Below are 16,010 nucleotides of genomic sequence, written 5' to 3' on the forward strand. Positions count from 1 at the left end.
TTCACTAGTGCAATGCGAGGTTTACCCTGTAAAAGGAAGACCTTGGTGGCTAGAATGTGAAGAGCTTCTCTCTGTATCTTAGTCTACCTGATCTGGGAGGAAAGAAATAAAAGAATTTTTTATGATAAGAGTACTTCACCTGCCCTACTCTTTCGGAAGTTCCAAATCATATTCTACATGATTCTTCATTTTCATGAGAAGGATCATACCCTCATCAATGTTGCTTGGTGATTTCTTCGGTGGAAGAGTCCTATGCCTGGTTGGGCTATTTGTGGCTGCTTGATGCTAAGAGTTTTGGGTTTTCTATGGTCCTTCATTTTTTTGATAGGGGAAGGGGTTGGTTATTTCAGTTGAATCCCTAGAAAGCTGAAGTTCTCTTTGGGATGGTTGTTGTTCTTCTACATGGCGCATGCATATGGTCTACGTAACACGCATTAATTGCTTTCTCTTTTAGTCTGGATGGGTGGGAATGCTTCTGATTGGCTATTCTTTGTTCTCTGATTGTGAAGAGGACAAGCATCTGCATGCATTTGCACGTGGCTAGATTATTCAGCTGCCAGGTTGCTGTCGTTGACCTTGGTCCTTTATTTGTCTGCTCTAGTGGCATTTGTCTCATTTGGCTGGCTCCATTTGTCTATTCTGGCATTCAATTTTGTTTGTTGTGTTGCATGGCCTTACATGGCTTGCTGTTGGTGGGATCTTGCTTCATGTGTCGGTTTTCTTGTAAAATCTTTGTGGTTCTCAGGATGTCTCTTGTCTTTTGCTTTGTGTTAGGTTGGAACCATGTAAATTTTGGTTCCTCTCATTACCATTGACTGTTTGTTTCTGTATTTTTAATACACAGTATAGGTCTCTAAGGGAGCTTGTTCCCTTTTTGTTATCCTTGTACCTGAACTTGATGGTTCACCAGCAATGTATATTTTATTGATCCTTTTATACACTTACATTTTGATAAAAAAAAAAAAAAGAATTTGCCAATACTTAGTTCAACACCTACATCATACTAAAACATTTCAAAATGCCAAAACATGAAAAACTACATAATCAATGGTTATGAACAAGCTTATCACTTTGAGTTTCAAAGGGAAATGAGATATTTGAATATCAAAACTTTCCCTAACACACTTTTATTTCTCTCATCTTTCTCCTTGTTTTGTCATGACACCCCTTAGATTAGGGTCTCTTTGATATATTTTTTCCTTTAATTTCCTACCTTAATACCCTTCTATCTTGCTCAAATCCTTTAAAATCACCTTTGAATGAGGAGCTTTGATGGATTTGTTTTGGGTGTTTTATCTTATAATTTCTCTTCCCTCTCTTGCCCTATGTTTAGCCTACCATTTTAAAAGAAATAAGGACATTATTCATGCTTTTATGGTATGGATATTTGTCCCCATTTCACTTTAGTCCTTGCACTTTCATTATTTATGTATTTAACCCTATCTTTCTTTACTTCTATTTATTTAGTTTTAGTTGTCTAATTATTTGCATTCATTTCAATTTTACCCTCATTATATTATTTTATTTTAACCTTTTTAATTTTAACTTGGTCATTTGTTGTTTTTTCAAAATTTTATCATATCTTTTGCCATATAAAATTTTTTACCCATTTTTTTTTATCACAACCATGACTATTGTGATAATTAAGTTTTGTTGAGTTTTACAACTGCAACCAATATTTTGACTAGTAGAATTGATGTAAGTGAATTGAGCTTGTGGTAATACAACATCTCAATCTCTAATATTCTTCTTCACCAAACTTCTCAAAAAACTTCCCAAACTTTGATTGATGAATTTAGTTTTCCTATTAGTTTGTAGATGACGAGTAGTGCTAAATTGAAGATAGTATCAAGTTTCCTTCAAAATGTACGCCAAAAAGGACTCATGAACTTGGAATCTCAATTTGAAGTTATTGTTTTTGGAATGTCATAAAGTCTAACAATCTTTTTAAAGTATAAATCAACAATATTAGTAACATCAAATGTTTTGCTATATGGAACAAAGTTTGTCATTTTAGAGAAACGATCAACCACCACCATAATTGAATATTTGTTCCTTGAACTTTTAGGCAAGCCTGGTATAAAATTCATGTTAACATCTTTTTAAGGAGCTTTAGTGATTGGATGCGAGGTGTATAAACCTAAATTTTGACTATGATTTAGCATTATGGCATGTCCTACAATGTTGTATGAACCTTGTAACATCTCTTTCCATCTTTGGCTAAAAGAAATTGTCTTGGATAACAACTAGTGTTTTGTCTCTCCTAAAGTGTCCACTAAGTCCACCACTATAAGCTTCAAAGATAATGGCTTCCCTCAAAGAACCTTGAGGAATACATAAACAGTTTCATTTTAAAAGATAACCCTCCATCATAACAAAATGCTTGGAAACACCACTTTAGCATTTAGTCCATATCTTGTCGAAATCATCATCATGCTTGTAAAAATCTTTTAACACTTCAAACATGTCACTTCCATTTGCATATTAATAAATAACAAATGTTTTCGACTCAAAGTATCAACAATAACATTATGAACTCCAAATTTGTGCTTCATAGAAAAATTGAAAGTTTGTAGAAATTGAACCCAAATGGCATGTCTTTGGCTAAGTTTTTGTTGGCTATTAAGAAATTTCAAAACCTCATGATAAAAAAAATATCACAAATGGTTTTAGAGGTAGATATTAACACCAATGGTTCAAAGCGCGAACAATGGCATAAAACTCCTTGTCATAAACTGAATATTTCCTCTATGATTCATTGAGCTTCTCATTATAAAAAGCAATATGTTTGATCTCTTGGCTAAGAACATCACCAATGACAACATTAAATGCATCACATTTAACTTCAAAAACTTTTTGGAAATCAGGTAGACAAAGAATAAGTGCATTGGTCACCTTTTATTTCATAACTTCAAAACTCTTTTCTGACTCATTAGTCCATTTGAAACTCCCTTCTTTCAAGCATTCAATGATTGGAGCAATAATAGTGCTAAAAGTTTTTATGAAACGCCGGTAAAAGAGATGTTAAACCATGAAAACTCTGAATATCATGAAGAGTTTGAGGACACGACCAATTAAGAATTACTTCAATCTTTCTAGGATCCATCTTCACGCTTTTGCTAGAAACAACAAGACCCAAAAAACAAGGTTGTTGGTGAAGAATTCACACTTCTTCAAATTAGCATAGAACTTTTAACTCCTCAAAGTCTGAAATACTACTTGCAAATAACTAAGATGCTCCTCTTTATCCTTATTGTATGTAAGAATATCATCAAAGTAAACAATAATAAATCTAACAATAAAAGATTTAAACATATCATTCATCATCCGCGTGAAAGTAATAGGTGAATAACCATCCATTCAAAAAGTTCATCCCTTGTTTTGAAGGTTATTTCCCATTCATCACCAACTCTCATTTGGATATGATGGTAACCATTTCTAAGATCAATATTTGAAAAGGTGGTAGCACCATAAAGCTAATATAGTAAGTCTTCTAGCTGAGAAATAGAAAATCGATAACCAATAATGATTTTATTCACTGCTCAACTATCAATACATATTCTTCACGAGCCACCCTTATTTGGAACAAGAAGAGAGGGCATAACACATGAACTTTTACTTTCATTTACCAAGCCCTTCAAAATCAACTCATCAACCTGCTTTTATAACTCTGTATGTTTGATAGGACTCATTCGATATGATATTTTGTTTGGAAGCAGAGCACCCCGAATGAAATTAATGCAATGCTGAATATCTCTCATCAAAGGAAATCTAGGTGGTATATCTTCAAGAATCACATCAAATAACCCATCAAGCAAATGTTGAGCTTTATGGGGTAAATAATTTATTTCAGTATTTTCCTCAAAAACAGCAATAATGTAAGCCATATCAACATCATTAACAAGTTTTTCCATTTCAAAACAAGTAATCATGAGTGTTTCCACCCTTTTAGAAGGTTTGAAAATAAGTCCATGTTTAGAAGGACTTAATATAATCTTCACACCATCTTTTACAAAAGAATAAGTATTCTTAAAGCCATCATGTTGAACTTTCCTATCATATTGTCATGGATGACCAAATAATAAATAGCATACATCCATAGATATTACATCATACCAAACCTAATTAGAATACCTTTTCCAATGGAAAATGATATAAGACATATATTCGTTACCTTTTATTCATGCTTCTTTTCTAGCCATCTCAATTTATAGGGTTAAGGGTGTTTTTTCATTTTGAGCTACAACTTGTTTACCATATCAATAGATACAATATTAGCGCAAGCACAAGTATCAATAATCACGTCACAAACTTTCCCATTTGTACTGCAACATGTGTAAAAAAATGTCACAACGAACCCAATCTTCACTCTCATCATGAACACCACTTAAACTTCTCTAAATGATAAGTAACTCACCTTGATCAACATAAGTCACTTTATCTTCTTGATTTGATTCATTTAGTAAGTCATCTTCACTAGCTATCTCTTCCTCCATAATAACAATAATTTTACGATTCGAACAATCAAAAGCAATATGTCCATACCATTGACATTTAAAACACTTCTTTGAATTAGGACTTGAGGAACCAATTACTTTAATACTAACCCCAACACTTCCCTTCTCTATAGCTTTAAAAACAGAAGACTTTGTTGTTGTAGTACTCTTTGAGAATGAATTACTCCCCCTAATAGAAGAGCTCTCTTTAGATATCGTTTTCCAACTAGTCCTTTTAACCTCTTTTTTTTGCTTCTCCACATTTAGAGCAAGTTTTCTAATATCATTGAATGTCCAATAAGGCTACAATAGAACCATATTAGAAACTCTCTTTTTTAACCCACCAAAGTATCGGGCTATTATTTGCTCCTTAGGCTCAACAATATCGCACTTAAGCATGAGTAATTCAAATTTCATTGTGTACTCTTCTACGACTAGTCTAGATTGCCTCATAAAATTCTCTTGTCGATAATGTTCAGACAAGAATCTCTTATTAATCTCCCTTTTCATCTTCTTCCAATACTTGATCTTGCTTCTGCCTTCATGAGCCTTTTCCTTCTTAAGATTCTCCCACCTTAAGGAAGCATATTTTCTAGGCTTAAAAGCCATTAAATTTACTCCTTTTTTTTTTATCATCTGGATACTCTTTAAAATAAAAAAATCCTCTCAACAGTTTGAAGTCAATCAATGAAATCTTCGAGTTGCATTTTCCCTTCAAATTCAGGAATATCAACTCCCGCATCAAAATCTTGATAAGGTCTTATATTCCTTCTTCTTTGATGTTAAGAAGAAAAATTGTCACTATCATTGTTGTGTGGTCTACGATGGAAAGGATTAACATCCTCTTTATTATTGGTAGAGGAACCAATTTCAATGTTATTCTTATCATCATCATCATTATCTCAATTCTTATATCATTCAAGACACTCCTAGAGTTGCTAGATTTTCCTTCTCATTTCATCATTTCAAGAGCACGAATATCCCTCTTGAATTCTTTCATGCGACGCCCACAAACAACTATGGTTGTAAATCCAAAGCTTTGATACCAATTTGATACTGTGAAGGTATAGAAATCACAAAGTTGTAGGTCTCTCACACAAATGATAATTTCACTCACCACTCTATGGTACAAAACCAAAGGGGTACAAAACTAAAGAGATACAAAAATGAATAACAAACTCACCTCCCTAAAGATATAAATAAAATTACTAGTGTAGAGATACAAAGTTAAGGAATAAGTCCAACACTCACAAAGGAGATACATAACTTCATATTGTTCCAAAAGGCCAAGTCAAAAGACTCTTAATTCATATTTTGCCAAAAAAATCTCAATACATAGTTTGATTCAACTTTATATACTCCGATCAACCCTCTATGTCTAGAAAAACACCAAGATAACATACTTAAGACCCAAATAAATTACTTTGACATAAAACTAGATAAATAATAATTACCACATGTTTGTGACTCATTAGAAACACAAACAGACACTTAGAAAGCTTTAAAATTAAAACAATCATATTTTTTTGTCGAAAACTACATTGTATGCATAATTGGACAATTTTGAAAGATCACGTTCTGAACTTAAAAGCCATATAGGATAAGATTATTTTCTCAAGTAATAAAAAGATGAAAAATTAGGCTCAAAGTTGGCTCATGGGTGACCGTAAACAACATGAAGAATTTCACTCTTGTCTTATATATATATATATATATAATGCTAAATCATGTGACAAAAGTCTTGTTCATCAAGACTCATTGCACTGTGGATTGGAACAGTGTTAAAAGTCATGTTCATCAAGATTCATGGCATTGTGGATTAAAGCAGTGTAATGACAAAGCTGCCCTTTCCACAAAGAGGTGCAAAGACTGTAGGGAGAGCGTGGGGTTGTTTTTTTAATTGGGATGCATTTGGCATTAAATGAATGGTTTGAGAGAAAATGGTCAGTGCAAATTTTGGTGGGGCAAGGTGGGGCTGCAAACACCTGATGCTATGGCTGGCATGCCCTGCCACAGAGAAGTGCAAACACTATAGGGGGAGGGTGGGGTTGTCTTTTTATTGGAATGTATTTGACATAAAAGGAATGGTTTGGGAAAAAATGGTCAATGTAAATTTTGGTGGGATAAGGTAAGGCCACAGGCCCCAAGCTGAAGACACCTAGCGCTAGGTTGCCATGTCCTACCATAGAGAGTTCCAAAGGCTGCAGAGCGGTGGAGTTGTGCCCCAGGCTGCAGACCCAGGCAAGTAGGTTTGCAGAACAGTGCGTTTGGGGTCTAAAGGGTTGCTGGGTCGTTGCAGCAAGACCCAATAGTGTTGAGTCCTGCTTACATCAGGACCCAATGGTGTTGAGTCTTACTGGACCTATTAGAGTTGGATCCTGCCCCCAGCAGGACCCAAGACTTTAATTTTTTTTCTTTTTCATACGGTAAAAAGCACATAAGTAGATGAAAGTTTTTTTATATTATACAAAAATTAGGTGGTGATATTTTTTTTCATTTGAGGTTGGGTTGAATTTCCTTATTAAAGCATGTTTGTTTTTGCCTTTTAAAAATGCTTTTTTAAAAAAAATTATTTTTTTCTTACTTTAAATTAAGATTTTTATTTTTTTTCCACATGAATTTTTTTTTTCAAAATAAAAGCATTCAGAAAAATTATAATTCTAATATTGTCATATTAAAGTTGATGGAGTTCTAAATAAATTTTTTATTTACATAATTTACTTTATATATTTGTAAATAAGAGAATTTTTTAACAATAAAATCCATTAAAAAATTCATAAATACTATAATATAATATTATTTTGGGCCAACGTTGTTAGGTCGTTCTGTCAAACATGACCCAATAATGCTGAGCCTTGTTGCTAGCAGGACCCAACATTACTAGGTTCTTTTGCCAGGTCATGATGTTGGGCCCAGATGGGTACCCAATTGTTGGGTTATTCTGCCAAGCATGACCCAATGATGCTGGGACATTCTGTAAAGGATGACCCAATGATGTTGGGCCCTGCTGACATCAGCATTGGGCCTAGATGGATACTCAGTTGTTGGGTCCTTCTGAGAAGACCCAAGTTCATTGGGTCTGGCACTGCCGCCAAACCCAATGATAATGGGTCTGGGTGCCAGCAGACCCCAGTAGCGGTGGGCCCTGCCTCCACCAGGACCCAGCAGCGGTGGGCCTAAATGTGTACCCAGCTGCTGGGTCATTCTGTCAAGCATGACCTAATGATGCTGGGTTCTGTCAAGCATGACCCAATGATGTTGGGCCTTGTTACCCAGCAATGTTGGGCCCAGATGGATACCCAACTGTTGGGTCCTTTTGCCAAGCATGACCCAATGATGTTGGGTCCAGATGGATACCTGGCTATTAGGTCCTTTTGCCAAGACCCAAGTTTATTGAGTGTGGCACTGCCGTAAGACCCAATGATAGTGGGTCTGGGTGCCCAGCAGGCCCCAGCAGCTTTGGGCCAAGCTGAAGCAGGATCCACTGAAGTTTGGCCCTGCCTCCACGAGGACTCAGCAACAGTGGGCCAAGAGCAGTGAGCAGGACCCAGCAGCGGTGGGCCCAGAGCAGTGAGTAGGACCCAACAGCGGTTGGTCTAGAGCTATGAGCAGGACCCAGCAGCGGTGGGCTCTGCTGCCAATCCCAACTGCCAGCAGGACCTACTCGCCGGGTTAACCCGGAACTCGGGCGACCTGACAAAAACCCGGTAGAATTCTTTTTTTTTTTAATTTTTTTTCTCCTACCTAGAGACCCCTTTTTTTCATATTTTTTAGTTGATTACTAACTCATTTCAAAGTTCATTATATAAATACTAGAAGAATGCTTTATTTTTTCAATGTGGGATTTGAAGCCCTTGTATATATACTCTATGTTCATAAAAAAAAAAAAAGTTATGTTTTTTCAATGTGGGATAAAAAACCTTTTTGGTTTAAATACTTTAATTTAGAAGAATAAAATAATATCTTTTTAATGTGGGATAAAAAACTTTTTGAGGTAATCTTTTAAACTTAATTGTTTACAACATGTATAGCTTATATTCACATTGATCATTTCTTAATTTTTTTCATATAAAATATTAAAACCTCAAATATTTTTTTTCTAATTTTCCTGGTTTGACCCAAGTCAACCCGTGTAACCCAGGACCCGACCCCTTGGCTAGGTCAACCCCAAGTCGGGTTTGATAACTATGGTTGTCATGAAAATATATTTTTTGATTTGTTATATTTTTTTAACTATTAAAATACGTTGAAAAAATCTACATAAATAATTTTTTTATAAAAAATAAAAATATTTAACCTACGACGGAGCTGTGTATTATACGGGTCATGTGTGTTTGTGTGTGTGTATTATGCCAAGGGACGAAACCCATGTCTACTCGGTATTGCTATCAGTAGGACCCAGCAGCGGTGGGCCCAGAGCTGCGAGTAGGACCCACTCACTGGGTTAACCTGGAACTCGGGCGACCCAGTAGAGTCCCTTTTTTTTTAATTTTTTTTCTTATCTAGAGACCTCTTTTTTTATATATTTTTCAATTGATTGCTAACTCATTTCAAAGTTCACTATATAAATACTAGAAGAATAGTTTATTTTTTTAATGTGGTATTTGAAGCCCTTGTATATATGTTCTATGTTCACAAGAAAAAAATTATGTTTTTTTAATATGGGATAAAATATCTTTTTGGCTTAAATACTTTAACTTAAAAAAATTAAAAAAATAAGATAGTATCTTTTCAATTATATATTATGCCAAGGGGCGAAACCCTTCTATTACCCTGATTTTTGAAAGAAATTAATGATGTTCCCTCGCAGCAACGGAAACATAATTGAAAGAGCAAGTTCAGTCACATGTTTCACTGCCAATGTGTCAGCTGCAGAATCTCTTCTTGGTTTATAAGTTAAGAAAGCAGAAAAATGGAACTTTAATTTCATTTCCTCTGGTACCCCTTTGCTTCTATTTCACTTTTCACAAGCTCATCCAAGCATTAATGCTGTCTAGCCATGGTCCTCGTGAACAACTTCTTGCTTTTAAATCAAATCAAACCCCACCCTTGAGGCAACTTCAGAAAAAAACATCACATTTGAATTCGAATTTGAAAAAAAAACAAAGGCCAAACAGTGAGTGTGATGTCTCCCAAGCTGGCGTTTACTTTTCTTTACTTTTCTCACGAACTCCAATTCTGACGTATTTTAAAACGCAGCCTCAAAGTGACCGGCCTTCTCTTTTATTTCCATTACCGTTGATGAAAACTGAAACTGGGCAGTCTAATATTGTTCATCCATTTACACAAAAGAAGTAGGCTTTTAATTGTCCTGGAATTTTGTTCTCTTCATCGTAACTTTGTGAAAAATTCTGCTTCGCCTAACGTGGAATGTTTTGTTTTTGGATTTCCAAGTGTATCCAAAGATCAAGGTGAGGAAACAGGAAGAAGATGAGGAATCCTCCCCCCCAAATGATCATGTATCCACGCCTTCTTTAAGGGTTAAAAGTGAATCTCCATCTGTGGAAGGTTGTGGTTCCCATGCTTCAGGTATTAGCTAGTCGCTAGATAGTATAACTAAATGAAATATTGTTGGCTGGTTGCAGCCTTGCAGAGTTAATTTAATTCAAAACTACCTGAACTTCTTGCAGAAGAAGAAAATCAAAGTGATTCTTCACCTTCAATGGCAAGATTTGCAAAGCCTTATTTCGTCAGAAACTTGAAAGCACAGCCATTTTCTGCATCCAAAGGTTCACTCTCTCTTACATTATTTAAGACATGGTGCTGTTCTGCCGGTGTTTGATGCAGAAACATTGTTGCCATGAGTACTGACAGAATACTACTTGCAGGAAAATTGAAGGACAACAGACGTATTGGAGAGAATAGAAAACTTAGTTTCGGAGCCAAATCAGCTTTGCGTCCTCGAGCAGTCTTGTCTAGTCCTGGTATCTTGTTTACATCATTCCTCTAAATTGAAATATTTCTCGCAATTGAATTTCTTTCAAGGTGTACCTAGTTTTTCAACTGCAGATTGCTAGTTTTTACATGGATTTGCTTGCAGACAATGACGGGATAATTGGGAAGAGAAACAAATGGAAGAATGAAAGAACCTTGACTTTGAAAAGTTGTAATTCTGAGCTGACGAAGCCTGCTGAAACCAAGGTTATTGCAAATCAGGGTAAATCAGAGAGTCCTCTGATCATAAGAAAGTGCTTCAAGGTGGGTCAATGTGCATCCAGTAACACAGGTGCTCTTAAGCAAAAGGGACTCTCAAAGATCAGCAGTCCGGTCTAGAACACGAAATCAAGCTTCATTGAGATTTAAATACTTTGTCATTACTGCTGCGTTGCTTGTTTATACTTTTATCATGTCACTTGGCTTCGGAAAGCTTTATTTTTTTTCTAGGTGCCAAATCATGATATGTTACCTTACTTTATCAGCGACGGTTCTCTATTCAATTGATTTATATTGAGATTTATCATTCATAGTTCATAGTTAATATGCATCTGAAGGAGCATTAAATCATGCTAGGTGAGAGATGATCTCTCAAAAAATTCAAGTAATTTAGAAATAGGGTTTTCAAATTAGATACTCGGTTAATTAATTGCTTCTAGCAGTTTCATCCATTCTTCATATCCAAGGTGGTTGATAGTTTATACTTGGTGTTTGATAGGTTAAGGTGGCTTATGAATAATACCTGCAAAAGATCTCTTTTAATAGAGGTAAGACTCTCTGATGCTTAAATACCTATTTTTTTAGATAGATAAAATACAATAATATTATAGAGAGAGATGTTCTAAAAATACATATGCAGTAGAAAATAAAGATTGTAAACATTTATTTTGAAGGTCTCATGGTGTATTTATAGACCATGAGTTATGTCCTTTTATGGAGAAAAATGGCTGGAATGTAACTTTATCTTTGTGATATTTTGAGTTACATTGTGAGTTTATATTCCACTTATTTTATCCAGCTAAAAGATAGAGAAATGATTGGTCATGAAAGACTTTAATACATCTAATGATTTTGGTGGAGTATAGAGTTGTATAATTAATTTTATTTGTTGAGAAATAATTCATCTATAATTTTATATATAAATCTATAAAATTGATAGTGTTAAACTCAATCATCTCTTGAATCTGACAAGCGCTAGACCCAACGTGTCTGGGCTAGGCACACTGCCAAGCCCACCACGGCTTGGTCTGGCCAGCACCAGACCCAACGTCGGGGGCTTGGGGCAATGCCAAGCCCAATCGTGGCTGGGTCTTGTGAGCGCCAAACCCAATGTCCTATCAAGCCCATTTTTGGCTGGGTCCGACCGGTGCCAAACCCAATGCCTGAGGCTTGGTGCACTGCCAAGCTCATTTGTGGCTAGGTCTAACCAGCACCAAACCTAATTCCCGAGGCTTGGAGCACTGCCAAGCCCCCAACACTCGGGGTTTGGCGTGCTGCCAAACCTATCTATGTTTGGTTCTGGCCAGCGCCAGACCCAACGCCCGGGATTGGAGCACTACCAAGCCCAATCACGGTTGGGTCTGACTATCACCAGACTCAATGCGCTTTCACTGGGGCGTGTTTGTGTTTTGAAAAATTTATATCGTGAGTTTTTCTTGATCCAATGTTTTTTTGGTAAAGATATACTAATGAAATCTTTGGTTCATCATTAGACATTTAGTCTTTGAGATAAAATAATATGCAAAGACTTTAATTAACTCCCAGTTCGGGTAGAGAGATGTGTTTTGCTCGTATAAAAAAAGAGTGTAAGTTAGAAAAAGTGAGAAAAAATATGCATCTAGACTGAAAGATACTCTGAATAGGGTGAGCCTATACTTAGAAGTTTCTAAGTGATTATAGATTCTTTGGAGAGTAGCAGCCTGTAGCTTTTCTAGCATTTTTATTGGGCTTAAAAACACCCAAAACCTATACTAACATAGTAGCACCCAAAACATGTCCAGTAATATGTCAGTCTAGACCTTTACTTAGTGTTTTTTTTCATATCTGGAGTTATAAAACTCCAAATAAGTCAAGACTAGTTCCATTTAAAAAATAACATTTATACCTACAATGTTTTTAGAAAGACACCAACTCCAAATTACATTGTTTTCAAGTTGTAATTTTGACTAGAAGTTGACTAGTAAAACTATCATAATTTTAATTACATGAAAGATAAATTTGACAAACATACTGAGTGTTTTCATGCATCACAACATCCATTATCATTACTCCATGTTCAAAGAAACTCTTATTTCCTACACATTTTCAAGAACCCTAGAATCACAACATTAAGAGGATTTTTAATTATCATTTACTAACTATGAAATCAACGAGGAAAACTAATGAAGAACACTTTTATCAATAATTTCGAGTTCAAATTGAAGAGTTCTTACTAATTTCTTATTCAATTGTTCTTCCTTTTTATGACCCATACTTGTCCCTCAAGTTCCTCTCCTCCAACCAAGCTTTCTAATTTCATCCTAAATGTGTTTCTCTCCTCACAAACCTATTTGCAAGCTTCAATCTCATAATTTGGAAAGATTTCTTAAATGATTTTTGAAGAAAAGCAAGAGAGAAGCCTCTTCCTCTTTTTTTAGCTACTGTTCCACATGAACAGTAGCAGCAAACATAGTTGCATTAGGTTTTATGGATCAATTACTATTATACCCCAACTTATCCCCCCCCCCAAATCTTGGTTTATTGCATTGACCCGACACTGTGTTTTTATTTTCAAGGTCTTCCCGAACTCTGATCGACCTCAAATGTTAACCTAAGTTAAAATAGTGTGTTTTAATATTCCATGTAAAATTTCAGTCCGATCCAACGATTAGATTGGAAGATACGTTCAATATTGTAATCTGGATAGTTGAAAATTTCGCATACCATATAATTTACTTAAATCATCTTGAGTCTTAGACTAATTCTTTGGAGATTCCTATTCATAATTATCATAAAATATTTCTCTGAGTTTCTTACCACTTTTAGTCCCAATAATGCGATTGTGCGTGGGGATTATACTGAAATTCAATGTTTCTAGCGTAAATGATCATGCATTGATTTATTTGATATTTCCTTTAATTTTACACATAATATCACCCAATTTACAAAATTCTCTCCTTCAAATTATTATTTTTACCTGGTTAGGGAGTTTTCACAATTTATCGTTAACTAATATTTCGCATATTATTTTATTACTTTAGCTTCTCTAAATTTTAAATTAACCTCCTGGAAATGTTCATCTCAATTCATAAGATTTTCTCCCTAATTTATCGTTTTTCAATTAATAGCTACCATATTTAACCTAGATTTATCTATGTTTGACTGGGGGTTTACATTCTCCCCTCCTTATAAAATTTTTTCCTCGAAATTTGAATTCATATATCTATCTAGAACCAAACCCGGATATTTCTCACCTTTCCTACAAGCATACACAATTGTTTTTTTTTCCTTTTTTTTGCATCACTTCAAATCATGAACTCTTTTAGTTTCGTTTTGAGTGTTAACCTTAAAGTTGAAATTTATTCTTCTTTTTCAATCCTTAGATGTCACTTTTATTATCTTCTAGAGAGGTGAGATATTCGAAATTCAGGTCTTCATTGGAATAAGTCCAATGAGAAGCACCACTTTTCTTATCAATTATCAATTGATCATGATGTTCAAGGTGGTTTGGTCTTTACTGTCCATGTTATTTCTCACTAAAATTCATTGTGCAATAACAATTCAGGTCATACCTTGCTTTTATATTCCTAAGCTAACCATTTATTCCTTCAAGTGAATTCTTTGTCTAAGAAGGTAAACATAGATTTGCTTTCTAATCTCCTAGTTTTCAGGGTTATATACTTGAATCATTTATGATCATTTATCTCCACATATTTTTCATAAGAAATCAATTACTTATTATCCATTTCATTCTACATCATAACAGAAATCATTACATCTTAAAGTACAAGTCATCTTTTGTCATTATCTACTCAAAACCTTTTATACCAGCCCCAAGCCATTCCCTTTTATATAAGTACGATTTGAAGCATTATACACTTTAACAATTTCATTTCTAATCCATTCTTTTTACATACAATTTAACCAATTTACTAAAAAAAATCATTCACTTATGTTCAACGAGAAAGAACATCGGTTATACTCACAACACCTCCGAGTATTAACCATTTAGAGGTGGGGGCCATGCTCCATTTCTAGTCCATACCATAATAAATTCACCATATAAATTTGACATATCAATTATAGTTAGAAACATAGTTTTGAAGCCCGGCCCGGCCCGGCCCGGCGGGTCGTCTCGAGACCCGGCCGACCTGGGGTTGGAACCGGGCTGGTTGAAGAAAAAACGAGGGAAGAAAAAACCCGGTGTGACCTGGCTGACCTGGCAAGTTGACCCGGCGACCCGGTTAACCCGGCAAGACCCGGTTGCAAACCCGTTGACTTTTGTTTTTTTTTGTTTTGTTTTTTTTACTAAAACGACGTCGTTTTGATTTTTTCTTAAAAAAAGAATTGACCCGGCCAACCCGGTGACCCAGTCAAAACCCGGAACCCGGGCCTTGGACCGGGCTGGGTCTTAAAACTATGGTTAGAAAGTCTACTGAATCACTATCATAAGCTTTGATACCAACTGTAACGACTTGAAATTTCCATGTAACTTTTATATTTCTAATCATCATGTCTGAGTATAATGGGGTAAATGTTTTTTAGCAATCTGTCTAACAATACATCCCATTATTGATTCTTTGGTTTACCAAATTTACAACAGTGTTTTTCCCCTATAACTTATATATTACCTCAGTTCTTTTCTTATCCTCCTAGGTAACACAATATCAAATAACTCTATTATATACACGTAGTAGCCTTCAGCTACCCACCAATTTAATTGTTTCTTCATTTGATTCTTTCACATTGTTTCTCACAATTCATCTTATATTCTTTCCATTTTCCATTTACTTAAAACATACGTGTGATGGATATATACACATATAAACACACACATACACATAACAATAAAGATGCAATAATCAAATGCTAGAAATATAATCATACCATTTAGTACATTTCAAGGTGAAGTTATTAACACAATTTTAAGTATTCATAGTACACAAAAATAAGTACCTAACAAAATTATAAATAGTGAAACGACACAATCAGTGCTAGGCCACGTCATGACATATCCCTTCCTAGGAGAATTGGACATTCCTAGGATAAATGTTGAGGGGCCTTCAGCCATCATCTGGAGAAAATAAAAGGTCAATTTAAATAAGTTATTTATATTCAAGAAACTTATATTTTTATCAAGGATTATATATCTTGAGGTGATCTGAGATATAGGTATGGGGGAGGTTCTTAGGAGGAAACATGTCTTGTAGATGGCACTAAGATGTTTGCTTAGAATACCCTGATTACTTCACTTGGAAGGTCAGTCACGTTGGTTGTCCTTGTAAAAACAAGAAGATCTATGTCATAGCAAACTGGCTTTTTCAACTCGTATGTGATTTCCCATGAATTGCTTCACTCTAGACAAGCTTCTATCTGGTAAGG

At 35.1% G+C, this 16,010-nt stretch overlaps 1 protein-coding gene across 2 annotated transcripts; it reads left to right on the top strand.

Annotated features, from left to right (window-relative positions):
* The first annotated feature begins 9,433 nt into the window (after positions 1-9,433).
* LOC7464407 (uncharacterized) lies at positions 9,434-11,420 on the top strand. Of its 2 annotated transcripts, none has more exons than XM_024585865.2 (6): positions 9,434-9,790; positions 9,891-10,025; positions 10,127-10,225; positions 10,325-10,420; positions 10,537-10,694; positions 11,149-11,420. In XM_024585865.2, coding segments are annotated over exons 1-6 (510 nt in total). In that variant the 5' UTR covers positions 9,434-9,789; the 3' UTR covers positions 11,170-11,420. The 2 variants fall into 2 exon arrangements, with proteins under 2 accessions (XP_024441633.1, XP_024441632.1); XM_024585864.2 differs by lacking the exon at positions 11,149-11,420 and having other exon boundaries at positions 9,435-9,612; positions 9,696-9,790; positions 10,537-10,980.
* Positions 11,421-16,010: the final 4,590 nt, after the last annotated feature.

This window comes from Populus trichocarpa, chromosome 14 (assembly GCF_000002775.5).
Source record: "Populus trichocarpa isolate Nisqually-1 chromosome 14, P.trichocarpa_v4.1, whole genome shotgun sequence".
Lineage (NCBI taxonomy): Eukaryota > Viridiplantae > Streptophyta > Magnoliopsida > Malpighiales > Salicaceae > Populus > Populus trichocarpa.

Excerpts from the sequence above, each read along its gene's own strand:
- LOC7464407 (XM_024585864.2), top strand. Across the intron at positions 10,026-10,126 it reads TTGTGGTTCCCATGCTTCAG|AAGAAGAAAATCAAAGTGAT; the intron begins GTATTAGCTAGT and ends AACTTCTTGCAG. Across the intron at positions 10,226-10,324 it reads GCCATTTTCTGCATCCAAAG|GAAAATTGAAGGACAACAGA; the intron begins GTTCACTCTCTC and ends TACTACTTGCAG.